Source organism: Heloderma suspectum, chromosome 2 (genome assembly GCF_057233095.1).
Source record: "Heloderma suspectum isolate Gila_16-S chromosome 2, 16-S_ref, whole genome shotgun sequence".
Taxonomy (NCBI): Eukaryota; Metazoa; Chordata; class Lepidosauria; order Squamata; family Helodermatidae; genus Heloderma; species Heloderma suspectum.
Window position 1 is genome coordinate 234,563,614 of NC_139459.1, and position 15,571 is coordinate 234,579,184.

Below are 15,571 nucleotides of genomic sequence, written 5' to 3' on the forward strand. Positions count from 1 at the left end.
GAAGATAGAAAGCTTGAGACCCATGGCCTTAAGTAAGGGATAGGTGACCAAGCCATGGCATAGGTGGCACATCTGGATAGGAGATAGAGGGCCCGTGGGCCTGACTATGGCATAGAATCAGGCCTGTACTTCTGTCTGGCTCTCCTGTGCTGTTCTGCTGCCTGCTTCCTGCTCAGCAGATGAGGCAAAACCACTCCAAGGCAATATAAGCCTTTATTATGCACTGAAGAGTGCATGGCTCTGTCTTACGTTTTGGATCTGATTTGTGGTGGTACAATTGCGAAAAACCCTGGCCACTGCTGTTTTGTTAAAGAAATCTTGTGCTTTTCCTCACTGCCAAATACTTCCCTGTTGTGTCTGTTTGCTGTGGCATTGCACTATTAAGACCTACTGGGCAGTCTTGATCCAGCATCAGAAAAACCAACTCCTAGACTCTAGGACCTAGAGGATGATTTAGGATGCAAACGTGTTGATTTCACCATAGCTGTGATCATGGGGCCACCGTGCAGAAAAAGGGGGCCTGTGTGAGGAAAGAAGCGAATGATGTTTGTTCTCTTTTTACTCTTTTGCATGAGCTTTGCATCTGATGATCAAACCTCAAAGTGACAGAGGGAGTTAAAGGGGATGAACCTGCTAAATGCTGCACAGCAACAGCCCAAAGTAAGGGCAAGCTAGGACTTCCTAGAGCCTTCCATCTCTGCCCCTGTCTCCAGCTCTTCTGAGCAGAGATGTGGGTATGGTCTAGAAGATGTGGTCAACAGGAAGTGGTTGAAATGGAAGGCCATCTGTTTACCTCCCCTGAAATAAGCAGTGCTGTCTCAGACAGTTCATCCACTGTTCCATCTGTCCAAGCAAGAAACAGTGCTTCCCCCCACCTTTTATAGGTATAGTTAATCATGTATAGCCTTATCTGTCCCTACAGATTACAAGCAGGCCATAGTGGTTTTGAACAAAGTAATTTAATACTTTGTATTAATACAGCCTGTATTTTATCTTTCCCACTTTCTATTTGTCGTAACACATGGATGCACATACCTTTCTTGCCATGGTGCTGTCATGATTATGATTTTCCCATGAAAATTCTGCATCCTTTTTGTAGTGCTGCCTTTTCTCTTGGCACTGCCCCTATCTTCCTACTGCCCCTTTCCATTGCAAAACTTACCCTCAGGTTGTATCCAGATAGAAGTTTCCTGTGCTTGTGCCCTTATCCTGGTGCTGTAGCATTCAACCAGGGGTACAGGAAGTGTTTGCCAGAAAAAGCCAGCACCGTCTCTACTGGGCCACCTGACTCCATTCCCTCCGCCCCCATCCCTGTGCAAATTCTGGCCATGCATACTTTATGGCTTGTGCTGGCCCTCCACCAGTCTGTCACACCTCTGAATTTCAGGTTGAAAGGCAAGAAGATATGGCAATGACTGGAGAACTCTGCAGTCTTGGATTGCAGGGGCTGACAGTTCTGAAACAGGGCCTTCCAATCTCTACAATTAGTGTTGTCTGGAAGCAGCCTGCTCATTCTGAGTCATTTTCCTCAGTGATAACTCTTATGGATGTCACACTGCAATTGGCCCCGTTGTGACAACGGCTACAAAGAAAGTTGGGGGCAGGGCTGTCTGTTCTTACTGTGACACTGCCTGCCAATGCCCAGCCTTTCATTGATTCCTCTCTAGACCAGGGGTGGGGAATGTGTGGCCCTCCAGATGCTATCGGACTGCAAGTCTCATCAGCCCTAGGCAACATAGCCAATGGTGAGGGGCGAGAGGAGTTGCAGTGCAGCAGCATCTGGAGGCCCACATGTTCCCCATTCCTGCCTTAGGCACATTCCATACTTGGCTCCTAAGCAAACAGGGGCTGGAGAAGTGATAGGAAGAGGAAATGTCTGACAATCCTGTCCTTTGGATGGCTAGGATGAGTCCTGAGCTCTTATTGTTGTTTGGGTCTTTTTGAGGAGGACTAAAGGAAAAGGAATTGCCAGTTCTCACAAGAAAACCCTTCTGCTGAGATGCAAACATCAGGATCAAACACTGTAACTGTGGGTTGACTCATCATTTACTTCTGATGAGATGACATTTTGAAGTGCTCCAATGACAGGATGCATGGAAAAGTTATATGGGAACTGGCTATTATCATAATTTTGAGAGGACCACTGGGGCAGAATGATCACGTGACAGGTATTTAAGATCTTGCTCAAGTTTTTATTATTTTTATTTAAAAATTTTACTCTGCCTTTTGGTCTAGACAGGCCCCCGAGTGACTTTGTTTATGAATTCTTTCCTCGCTCCTCCACCAAGTTACAAGGTAACCAGTTACTATATAACCTTTCCATACATAAGTGGGATCATTGTTGAAAGGCATCCCATGAGTGCCACTAGGAACTGTGGAAGAGGCTGTCATTCCCTCCACTTGTTGCTACTGAGCCTACTGCAGTACCCACTGGAGTGTAGCCAGGCAGAAAAGGAGGTAGTAAGAGAGCCTAGACATGTCTTCTCACTACTTCAACCTTAGAAAAATAATAGTGCCTAGAGGGCACAAGAGGCACTGGTAGTGTATATTCTTGCTGGATTTGTTTTTATAGTGCTTTAAAACTATTTAAACTACATTTGAGAACATTGACAAGGTGATAGAGATGACTCTTTAAAGTGGGGTGCACAATGTTTTCAGCCAGCATTAGATGTCTGCCTGGGTGCCAGGGGCCACATACAGTATGTGTGCACCCAGGCATGCACACACACATACACACAAACATGTACACATTCTTCCCACTCGCTCTCCCCTGCTCCCCCGGATAGGGCTTTCCCATGTTAGCGCTAGTGCTAGCAAGGGAAAACATTATTTTGACTTCGCTCTTATATCTTTATCTCTCTCTCAGGTGATCTCCCATTGCCTTGGGACACCATTGTCTCTCTCCTGGGATGATGCCCTTTTTTATTTAATTATTTTCAAAAGAGAAGCTTTTACAAATACTTTTAACCAGTCTTAAGTCATGCAAATAATTAAGGAATGATATATCATTCATATTCCATTTTACAAGTAGAAAGAGAAATGTATCCACTTGTCACATGTAAAATGCAGTCTATACAACCTCATAATATCCCCAACAGGGAATGTAGATTAGCACTTCCTTGAACTTTATTGGACCAGTACATGATAAAAAGGTCAATTTTTCGACGAAAGAATCATATAACTGTCTGCCCTCCCTCACTCCGATCAAATTTGTAGTTTTTACCATGGACACTAGAACACATGTTTTGATCAACCATTCATCCAAAGTTAAAGTTCGCACTTTTTTCCAATTACAGGATATTGTTAACCGAGCTGCTGATAGTAAATATTAAACCATTTTCTACAATATCAGCTAAGACCAGATTGGGATGATGCCCCTTTAAAGCACTTGAGATGATGTAGGTTGGGGGCAGGGACTCTGTAATGTGGTCATAGTGGCCACTGCAAAGTTTAAAGAAGACTTTCAGGCTTCCCTACATATAACAGACCCCAGTCTAGAATCCTCAGTAGCCTGAAGCTCCCAAGCTAGAAATCTCCTGCGGCTTCCTCAGAAGTCTTAGCCCTGAGTGATGAGAAGTGGCCACAGAACTCCTTCCAGGTAGGGGGTGCTGGACAAGAATGCCACGCTTACACTGGGGCAATTTGGAAGAACTTCCTGTCCATTAAAGAGTTGGGGGCTGCCTCCTCTTTTGGAGAGACAGTGGTCTAAAAGAAGACATTCTGGTAAAGCTAGTTAGTGGGAATGTTTATGAGGGCATTTCTACATGTTAGCCTGATCAGGCAATGGTAGCAGAAAACAGGAAGTGTGTAATTAAAATGTCAGCACCTGTCAAGGGCCTAAAAGATACCAATGCTTTTCCCAGCTCTGTGACCACCTGAGATAAGTCTCTTCCCTAACTCTCTCCCCGCCCACCCCCAGACACATACAGATACAGGAGTGGGGGGAGGGGAATGTGGCCTACTTTACAGTCCTCCATTTGAAGGTGTCCTCTGTTTGAAGGGCTCTCCAGTCCAAATCCGGGGTAAAGACAAAGAACCATAAGAAGGGAGAGCAGCAGCCCTGAAGTTGCCCATCTGCAGTTAGAGCCTGGACAGCAGGCACACAGCCACCTAGTCACAGTCTTCCACACAATGAAGACGTGTATTACATTTCTATGTAAATGTTAATAATTATTTCTAAATTTGCATCTGTACATATAAATTAACACATGCGCATTTTATGCAAATCCATGTCATCGTTCGTCCTCTTTTCAGGGGATGCATTCCCTCTTTTTTGTTGATGCACGTGGCCACCCTATACAGATGTAATAGCCTTTCTCTCTATCCAAGGCATATGGTGAATGACATAGTTCTGATTGACAAGACAGCTTTTGTATCAGTCAGAGACAATGCAAGAATCAAGACACTAAGTGACCCCATTTCAACAGTCACTTCTCTGGCCAGAAGCCTCTCTGATGATGAGAAACAGCAGTACCTACCATCCTCACTTATTTGATGAAAAAGGCAGCACAGTCATTCATGTTCCACTCATTAGTCTCCTTCCACCGAACAATCTTATTGGTATTGTCAACATTACACTGCTCTCATTAGGCTTCAGAGTTAGCCTACAAAGAATCTCCCAAATGCTGCTTCTGCCCAAAACAATAGGATTTCTGCGTGGGATTTCCCTACCTTGGAATTACCAACACCTTGGCTATCTCCAGTTTACAGACCTTCTCTGCTTCTCCACTGGCCAAACCCTGCTCAAGGTTTCCCCTGCAGTTCCACCTTGTGTGAAACAGTGTCTGCTTTGCTCTGCCTCCCATGGGTTGGGCTAGCAAAGCCAGAGTAAAGGCAATGTGGGAGTCCAGCAAATCAGGAAGAGCAGCTTTGTGTGCAGGGGTGACTGTCCCAGGGTGCGCAGGGGTGACTTTGGGCCATGTACAATGTTGCAGCTTTTAACAGTGGCTGGGGGTTCCAATGGCTGGGGCTTCTTGCCGCATGTTTGGGGGAAGGTGTGGGGCCTTGCTGTTGTCTCTGCTGCTCTGCTGAGCTCATCCCTTCTGAGAACCGTCTGTCCCTTTGTGGTGTCTATCTTTGTCCATCATGGTTGCCAGTAACAACCATTTATCTGAGGAGATTAGCTTCCAGCCCTGGTCTGGACTGGTATCGTGCATAAGTGACCGACATTAACCTGATTGTTCTCTCCTGACACTCCTCCCCTCAACCCTTTACCACAATCTGGTCCCTTCCCACTCCCCCTTGCTCCTATATCTCCCTTTGCCTTTATATTTATTTCCTTCTCTCTCTCTCTTTCCCGTTTCTGTGTGCACCGTCTTGTATGGCTGCGACAGAGGAGGAAGGCGCGACCGCGAGGGAATAATCTCAGTGTATGTACTGCAGCCTGGGCTCCTGGCACTGTGCGCTCGCCACCTCCAGTTCCCTCCCCCGGGGCTCCTCAGAATAGCCAGCTGCCAATTCTATGTATCTCCCTATCCTCATGCACTCTTCTCTCTCTCTCTCTCTCATTCTCCCTTTCCTTCTTTCTCAGATCCATATTATGACCTCCCCAATTGCTTTTGCTGCATTAAATGCTGTACAGGCAAAGTCTTTTTTGCCAGCCCATTTTGTCCTCATCTTGTCTTCATGAGGTTTTCTCTTCATTCACTGTCTTATTCTACATCCCTTCCCTCTGCTGCCCGCTCTCTGTGCTTCTAGCCACACACTGGTTTTCCACTCGTGCTTCTCTTGTCCACCACGTTAGTTAGTTTCAATGGGCACTCAGCAGTTCTCTAAGCATTCTAGCCCAGTGGCAGGCTGAGTTTTCTGTCAACACACTAATGGAGGCTTATCTTACCAAGACAGCCTTTAGGGCAGATGAAGTTATGGGCTCCCACCTGTTTATTTTTCCTTCAGCAAGAATAACTGTATGTCATTCCACAGCTCCACAAACATCCTATCCATGGCTCTGCTCCTTCTGCTGCTATTCTCCTGCTGAGGGCGCAAAGGAGCCAACCACATCCCCAGCCCGGCCCCATTCCCCTTATGAATAACTCTTTCTGTTAACCAACTGTGTCCTCCTGTGGCATCTTAAAGACTTTGTGGACTAGAGCCCACTTCATCAGACACATTTTCAGTTAGTGGCTGTGTGTATGTGTGTGTGTGTATGTGTAAACACACGCATGCACACACACAATCCTCTACCCAATTACCTGGGAGTAAGCCCCATTGAACTCAGTGGGACTTCCTTCTGAGTAGACATGCATAGGCTTGTTAGTCTTTAATGTGCCACAAGACTCCTTGTTGTTTCTTCTGACCATTCGATGCCCAATCAGTTATTTCCAGTTGCCATCTTGTTGGCGGCATTGGGGTGGCGGGGGGAGACTTCTTTCTCAAACTAGTTCAGTTACCCTTTCTCACACATCCTCTGCCAAAGCCAACATGCTCCTCTCTTTCTTCTCCAAGATTGCCTGCCCAGTTGCAGTTATTGAATCAGATGTGCATTCAGCCAGGCCTTCCAGAACCATCTGCTCAGCAGTGAGCCACTGAACTAGGCTTGGTTTCACCCTTCACTGCAAAAACACTCATATACTGAACTGAGAGCATTAGGGCACCTGGAAAGCTTTCCTTGCTTCCTGGCATGTACTTTCGTATACGGTGAAAAACATGGGAAATGGTCCTGTCCAAGAAAAGTGATGATGCAGCATTGAGTTTTTTGTGTCCATATCTCTGCGTGTGAACTATGCAGCCCGTGCTCAGCAGAGAAGTGCACGGATGGCATGACCAGTAGGTCTCAGGTATGCCTGAATGTGTGTATGTGTGAGACCCAAAAATAATTTTGTGGAGAAAGCCCTTGAAAGGGAAAGAGTTTCTCCAACCACCTCTATTCCTTTTTACTGTGGTGTGGTACAAAAGGAGGCATAGTGTTTGTGAAAGTTTCCCTTTTGAATTGGAAATGTCATTTATTTGCTTAGCAGTTATTTATTTTTTTGACAGACTTTCAGACACTACTAGGTATTTTTTAATTGTTAAGCTAAGCAGTTTTATAGCATTGCTTAGCTCTTTCCAAATGCTGGGTTCTCCATCTGTAGAAGCTGTTACTGTAACTTCTATTAAAGAGGAGGATTTTAAATTATTTTCAAAATGTAATTCCCATTCAATACAATAATAAAGCCAAGAAAAGGGCTTTCTCTTCTAAGGGTGCTTCAGACAAGACTTTGATTGTGCAATCATCCTGCCTCATTCACAAAATTTTAGGGGGGCCCAGACATCGTTGTCTTCCACTCGTAACTCTCCTGTGTTTTCCTACTGCTTCTTCCAGCATTTTTCTTTCCACAAAATATCCATTAAGGAGGAAAAGATGGAATAGCTGCACACTGTCTTTTGATTGGTAGCACTATGGGGATCTCTACACCAGCCTAAAATCCTGCATTTAAAACAGGGCTTTCTGCTTCCTTTTTAAATGCAGGATCACAACAATTCCCTTTTTCACATGCTTCCTTTTCCCCCACCCCTTCCCCCTCCTTCTCCCCCATAGCTGAGTCTTCCATTACCTTTCATTGATCTTGCTCCTCTTCTTGCCGCTTTAACTCTTTTGATGGAGGGAACTGAAGTGGAACACAACAGGGTAATTTGATAGCTCATTATCTGCGATCTATTTAAAAACAGAACAAAGAGCAGGAGACGCCTTAGACAATCACTGCATCATGTAAAGAGCCCACAAACGTCCGTGAAGGAGCACTCTCAATCGCAGGATAAAAGCCCAGTGTGAAGGAGCCTTATGAGCTCTCTGTCTGGAAGCACCCTAAGTCAAATGGTTTTTAAAGATGGGGCCAAGGCCTTTTTCAAAGTTCTGAATAACTTCCAAGATCATCTTTGAGTCACCAAAATTACAGCTAATGCTTTCTTCTGCTACCAAGAGAGGAGCTGCTCTGACTGGATGCAAAATTCTATGCAACATGAGAGAAAAGAATAAACCTCATTAAGCTTTCATTAGCTTTACTTCTACAAGTTGTGGATACTGAGGTTCTTTCCAGTAGCAGTCTCCCAGAGAAATCTCTGGATCTCTTTCCTACAGTCCCGAGGCAGGTATAGCCAAGGCAGTCAATAAGGCTGCGTCCCATCCCAGGAACAAACTACTTAGAGAAAGGGACCACACGGTTGGGAAGGTAAAGGGAACCTGGCTTAGATCTTCATGAGAATTCTCCAGAAGATGGAGAGTAGCCCAGAGGTTACACATGTCTTGATACCTTAATTTAGGACTCGTGAATTATCTGCTGATGAAACATAAATTGCTTATTTTGAATTTTAACTGAGGGCTGCTCAGTACTAGAGCTGCTGCTGACTGTAAGCTCCATTCCCCCATTTTTTTACTGGAGGGTCAGATTGGTCACAAAGATCAGCACTTCCAGCTATAATGGCTGAAATAATCGTAACCATAGTAGAGGAGACTGGCCAGAGACACAGTGGATGTTCTGGCAGCAGAGATAGTTGACACCAGATCGATAACAAGTCTAGCCCTTATTACGTGATTATTTCTTACCATGATCGTTACCACTGGCACGTGAAACACAGATATCAGCTCCAGTAATGACAGACTCAAAAACAGTGTTCTTTCAACCAAGTGCCACATGAATATACATCAAAGAGAGAATATAAAATAGAACAAGATTTAGGCTTTCAAGCTTTTCTTCAGGTGTGTTTAGGATGGATAAAGTGCCTGCTTCCATCTAAGAACTGTAGGCAATTCCAGCACCTGCAGAAAAGACAACAACAGTCAGCTGTAAAAACAACAAAGAGTTTTATAGCACCTTAAAAGCAAACAGATGTATTATGGCAGAAGGTTTTTAAAAACAATCAGGTGTATAAGAAATATTATCTAAGCTAACGATAGGTTTTTGAGATTATTTTGAATATCCCAGAGAAAGATTATTCAGGCTGTCTGACATCTATTTTCCTGGGTGAACTTGATGGATCCTACACAGAAAGTTATAATTAATTATTTCCAGCCAGCCCAGCAACAAGACAGAAGGAAGCTATGTATCCTCTACCTTCACATAAGTGATCTGTATCCCGCTCCTTCATTGACCTGGTTTGCACGTAATGCTAACCCATGGTTTATTTTAACCATGGTTTGTTGTCCTACCCAGGGTTTGTCTAGCAGATGATTAAACAAACCACTGTATGTTTTCTCAGTCCCTAGATTGTTTCTTTCCCTCGTGCTTCACCCGCTCCCAGCAACCCATGATTCTGAGTCTGCAGGTAACGACAACCCATGGTTCTTCTTCTTCGTCTCTGTGCATCACACAAATGCGCTCTACGCCTGCATGGAGTCTCAACTCAGAAAACTTCTAAAGCTGGGGTCTTTGGGCAGGAAACCTCCCTCACCATCCTACTGTGCATGCTCCAGTGGGTTCCTGCCTAATCTCTCAGTTCTTCATCAACTGCCATTGTGGCAGCACTCGATAGAAGGGTCTTTTTGGTCATTTTTGACTGTGCTGAGGGAATTTCTGTGGTTTTTTTTCTACCTCTTTCTGACTTTTCTTCTTATAGTTGTTCTTTCTTTCAAGTTTTTGTATTGAGTTATTTTTCTGCCTGACATTCAGAGAGCTTTGTGCTCTTAGAGTGGATCTCCCATACTAACTCTTTCGTAGAGACAAATTGATGCTTCATTCCGATATGGCCTTCCTGCCTAAGGTCATATCAGATTTTCATCTGATGCAGTCCTTCCTGCTTTTTTTGCTTCACCTTCAACGCTAATAGAAACAACATTGCACAGTCTAGATGTTCGTAGAGCTCTGGCTTTTTATAAGGCCAGGATGGAGTCATTTCATCAATCCCAGCACTTGTTCATCCGCTATGGAGGCCCCAAGTAGGAGTCACCTGTTCCATCCCAATGTCTGGCATCTTGGGTGGTACAGACTGTTAAGCTGTCCTATGAGTTGGAAGGATTAGAATTGTCAGGTCAAGTGAGAACACACTGAACCAGAGCAGTGGCAACTTCAGTGGTGTTTGAGAGAGAAGTGCCACTGCTGGACGTATGTAGGGCTGCAATGTGGTCAACCCCTTTGTCAAGCATTACCATCTGGATGTCTGAGCCCAGAAAGATTGCTCCTTCAGGCGAGCAGTTCTGTCAGAGGTTCTATGATAGGACACTGACGCACCTCTGGTGAGTAAGCTTGGTAATTGCCCATATGTCTGATGCACAGAGACCACAAAGAAGAAGGTCAGATTGCTTACCTGTAACTGGAATTCATCAAGTGGTCATCTGTACATTCACACGGTCCACCCACCATCCCCCACTTCGGTGTCAAGGTCATTCTTGATGTTGGTATCGCAGTTCCCTGGGTTGGGGGGGTACAATTCGTGGTCTCCTTGGAACTGCGCAGTGGGATGGTAAGGGAGGGTTCCTGCCAAAAGTCCTCAGCTTTAGAAGTTTCCTGAATTGAGGCTCCATGCAGGTACAGAGCCCATATGTGTGAATGCACAGATGACCACTCAGAGAACTCCAGTTGCAGATAAGCAACCTGACCTTTAAACAACCCACAGTTCAAAACCCTATGGGGCTGTTCGCATGTAACAGCAGTAAATCATGGGATAATTACCCCCAAGATGCCCTCAGGGCGTGCTAGGTGCCTACTGCAGCTTTTTTGAATATTCAACCCCTAATCAAGGTGATTGGGGGTTGCTACGTGATGCCCAAACCCAGACACCATACATTAATCATGGGTTAAACAACCCATAATTAACCTAACTAATAATTATAGGTTAACTGTAGGTTGTTTAACCCACAATTAACCTATGGTGTCTGGGTTTGGACATCATGTAGCAACCCCCAATCGGCATGATCAGGGGTTGAATATTCAAAATGGTCTCAGAATGCATCTGGCACATGCTGTGGCAAATTGTGGATTAATTAACCCATGATTTACTGTCATTATGTACAAACTGGGTCAAAACAAACCATGGGTTCTCTTCATGATTTGTTCACGTTAACAACCATAGTTAACCCATAGTTCTGGGTTCACATGTAACAATAACTCACAGTTCAACAAACCATGGTTAATTAAACCATAATTTGTTGTTACTTGTGAACCAGGTCATCCTGTGATGACATCAGCTTCTGCAGGAAAACAGAGCCTTTGTCTTGTCCATAGACCACCTTGGAATAGGGAAAGGCTAGACTTGATGGGCTGTGAAACCTTTACATCCTCAACTATGAAAAAACAGAGTACTTTATGGTTGCACCATGTATTCTTACCAATACTTGTGGGAGGCAACAGATTTTGTAAGTGAATGTCCCAAAGAAGAAAACCAAATAGAAACAGTTCGCTTAGCAAGAACAGAGGTGCCAAGCAATCCACGAAGGAACTGTCTGGAGATCACTGGCTGCTTCCTACATCAAGATCTCTTATGAGCTGTGGATGGTTCAGACCATCCTCCTGAGAAAACAAATACAAAATAGAGAGAACCCAACATTTTGTGGTAAAAGCCTCTTTCCAGCAAATACAGACAATGTAGAGCAGATTAGATCCTCAGCAAGATCTCTGAGTCTGGTCCTTACATCAAGTTGGCTTTTCTACCCACAGTCTTTTTAACTAGCTCATTTTGCTATTCTGCATTACTCTTTTAATATTTGCAGAGTACTATTATTATATGCTGTCTTTTTCATTCAGTTTACCTGCTGAAATGGCCATGTCAGATGAAATACTGCTGTTCTTATTTAGTTTTCCATGCATCATTAGAACAGAAACTTGTTCACCTGTAACTCATGTTCTTTAAAACGATCTCTCCCCCAGACTTCCACCGCCACATGTTCCCTTCTGTCTCAAAAAACTAGTTCAAATAAATTCTCATGGAACTATGAAGTAGTATCCTAAGCATCCTAGCATGCAATCCGATGCATATTTAGACAGAAAAAAAGTCCTGTAACTCCAGCATGGCTGACCGGGCATGCTGGGAGTTGTAGGGCTTCTTTCTGTCTTAACATGCATAGGATTGCAACCTTAGGTGATTGGAGCAGCTTTGCTCCTTTTTCAAAGGTTCTTTGCAACTCTGTGATTACCTGTTTGATTATAACTGTGGCTCACCATGTACAAGCAGCTCCATGCTGAGGAGATCATTCCCAACAGTTCTCTACTGGAGAGAGATTTCTGGAAGGCCTGGTTGCGTGTGCATCTGCACCTATAGGTGGGAGAAGGGGAAAGACCTCTGAAAGATGGCGTCATTTACAAGTGAGTAATTTTCTCTCTCTCTTTCCCTGTGGAACAGAACCAGTCAGATGGCTACAGCAGGGAGGCATTGTGAGGGAGGGTGTTATTTCTGTCTCTGGGTGAAATTAGGGAGAGCTGAATTCTAGGGCTTCTGAACTGTAGATCCCAGGCCTGGGGTTATTTGGTCAGAACAGAGTGGCTAGGGAATCAGGAGTCCTGGGTTCTTTCTCTAGCCCTCCCTCTTTCTGAATGAATGTGATTTCAAGGGCAGGTAACATGTGTGAGCAATTCCTCAGTTTCACCTACAGTATAATGGAGCAATGTTAGCCTATCCGAGGCAGGGATTGTCTATGGAGCCTTGATCCTCAATCTGCACAAACATAGTAATGGAGTACACCATTCACAAGTGGTAAGAAACATGGTTGGTTGCATATGGAGGATATTATCTTTTCTTTCCCTAAAATTTTCCTAGATTAAACCACCACTTAACTAACAACAACAACAACTTTTTAAAAATTCTGATAGGCAGAATACAGTGTGGTGTGTATATTGTTGATCTTTTCCTGATATTCCAGGGCTGCTGTACTTTGAGACATGCACTAAAAAAGGGAAAAATGCCATTTCCTCCCAACATGGACTAAGGAGAATATTTTGCTTGTGGGCAGCATTTAGAAGGCTGCTAAACTATGAGTACAACTCACTTGATAGACTCCTACTAGGGATTTATGACACAGTTCACTTTGCAAGATACGTGATAGCTGTTGGATATTGCATTGCCATTTCTGGACATGTTTCATGGCTGTTTCTGGGCACACTTTGCTTTTTAGTTTATATAGCTACTGGCGCTTCCCAACCCTTTCTGGAGACATCTTTCCTCAATGAAATATGGTTGATATTACACACAGCCAGTTCTGGCAGTCCTTGCTGTAAGGGATGTGGCTGGTTGTATCTCACAGGATCATTCCTGCAGGTAATATGGCAAGGCCTATGAGTGATATGGTATAGCAATTTCATCTGGAATGTGACAGATGATGCGTTAGAGTTGTTCTTTTGGAGAGAAGGGAATCTTCAGTGTACATATGGAGTATTTTTCATCAGAACACCACCACGGATCAGATACTGTACTGTCTATAGATGCTTGAGCTTATGAGTGATGCCCAAGATTTGTTCTAAAAAAATGTGATGTGCCCTATAGGAATTAAAACCACTAGCCACATAATCTCCTAGAATATCACTCATATGTTTTCTAATAATGTAATCCCTTTTGGTTTCTTTAATCCAGAGATCTTTAATTTATCTTGACCAAAAGTTTGGATAATATTGATCAACACCTAGCCTAAGTGAGTCATCAGTAGATCTTTGACCCATGTCACAAGACTTGATGCTATGGGACATCCAAAGCATCCAAAATGCTTCGGATATCTAAGCATCCAAAAGTGTTGTTGCTGCTTCAGACACAATAAATTTTGTTCATAATCACAAATCTAAAGTAAAAAATAAAAATCTATAACATATAGTGTAAAATGCCTGGTAAATTATTGCATGTAGATACCATGTGGACAAATTTAGATTTCCAAATTGCAATTCTGTGTACATGAGAATAACATAGAATATATAGTTGTATGCTGGCATTTTGATCCATATTAACTTGTAACTGACAAGCATGTATTTTATTTTACCTGTACAGATTTGTAATTTCTAAATCTAATGTTTGTATTTCCATACAATAATTTGGTTTGGTAGAATGATATAGTTTGATTATTATTCTTTTTAGCACTATGATACAGAAAAATAAATATGCTGTAAGACTTTGTTTCTGTAAGGCTCTTTGATTTAATGGAAGCTTCCATGAATGGAAAGGTGGGGGGCAATTTTCATTGATTCCCCCTTACCTCTGTAGTCTCCTGTACTCACTTGAATGTGCTCCAGAGGATTGGAGGATCCACAGGAACAGCATGGGAGGTGGTGTGGGGACTGTAGGAAAAAGGGGGGATTTGCAAATTCCTCCTATTCTTGGCAATCTCTACTGGATAAAAGGGCTGTCTTTGAATGGAAGGACAGCACTGAATACAACCCCGTGATCAGTACAAAGTAGAATTTTTTGTTAAAGCTTATTTTTGTGTAATACTTTTTTTGTTATTGCTTTAAACTGAGCTGTTTCTGGCTGAGCAAATCTGAACCACAGGGAACAGCTTCTGTTTGGGAGTATGTGATAATAAATATATCATGGTGTCAGCCCAATCTGGTGGTTTTTGAGATTGATTTTGTGACATGAAAAGGAGTAAACACAAGACGACTTGTGCTTAGATGTGTGTATAGCTGGACATTTGGCAATGTTCAGATTTTTCCATGGCCACCTTTGTACTAAATCATTGCCTTGTGTTTATTGCTATTATAGATCACAAGATCACCCTCAGGAGTCATTGGTCTGAACCAGTCCTTGGCTGATTTTGTGATTTGAAATGACCTGCTCCTAGAGATGGCTGCGTAGCACTGTAGATGGCTGCATAGCACTGTAGATAATGCATACAGCCACCAAATCCTGAGAAGGAAGAAACACCAGAGATCTCAAATCTGTTCCAGGGCCCAAATTTCCTGAGTCCAGGAGGATGCAAGGAGGTGGTTAGAGCAGGGTTGAGGAGGGCAGATAGGAATCTAGGAGCATGTTGCTAGCAGCAGTTTTAGTGTGCTATGAAACACAGAGTAAATTTTTGCCCTGTACTGTAATCTCAGGTTTTACTTCTAGTTCTGTAACAAAAGAGCAGTGAATTTCATTCAACAAGCCATGAGGCAGTGGTAGTGGCTGGTTGGCATGCATCACTTGCTCCATAGGTTTGATGTGATGTTTCAGCATTTCAGAACAGGCTCTTCTTTTCACACAGCAAAGTCACTTTAACCTGTAACACAGGAAATAGAGCTTAATTTCCCTTCCTGTGAATTCTTAAACACCAAGGTTCTTTCCTCTTCATGGAAGAGACACATGATACAAAGGAACTACGTGGGTGACTTGTTGAGTTAGAGTGGAAGAAGGCAAAGCAAAAACAGAGAGAGAGCACAACAAAGGCACACCATAAACAGTAGTGGGGATAGATAGCCTTTAAAGGGATCAGCACGTACCATCCTATGTTCTTTGGTTTGTTAGTGTAAAGAAGCTTCCATGCTGGTGTAGCTGCTGTCCCTGCGGTTCCATTCTTTGGCCACAGCTCTTTCATGACAGGAAACAGAAAACAACTGGCCATGTGGTTACTAGCATAGCACACATTGCTCCATTAGCAAACTTCATGTTTGTGGTATAGTGGCAAATGTCTCAGAGAGAGTCAAGTGATATTCTGCTCCAAATTAATAGCACCCAGTGGCCAAAAGGCTGTTCATGTCAAATG

The 15,571-nt window shown here is 43.5% G+C and overlaps 1 protein-coding gene and 1 long non-coding RNA gene across 2 annotated transcripts in view; one reads left to right on the forward strand and one right to left on the reverse strand.

Annotated features, from left to right (window-relative positions):
* The window catches only part of CACNA1A (calcium voltage-gated channel subunit alpha1 A), a 368,926-nt gene that overhangs the window by 333,568 nt on the left and 19,787 nt on the right, over window positions 1-15,571 (forward strand). The window contains exon 46 of the mRNA XM_084838533.1: window positions 5,334-5,369. Within this exon, the coding sequence (XP_084694659.1) occupies window positions 5,334-5,369 (36 nt within the window). The remainder of the gene's footprint in view (window positions 1-5,333; window positions 5,370-15,571) is intronic.
* LOC146354269 (uncharacterized) lies at window positions 8,540-12,157 on the reverse strand. The gene is made up of 3 exons (XR_014788341.1): window positions 12,044-12,157; window positions 11,240-11,420; window positions 8,540-8,734 (listed from the first exon to the last, which is right to left on the reverse strand). It is a non-coding gene; the product is annotated as an uncharacterized LOC146354269 (long non-coding RNA).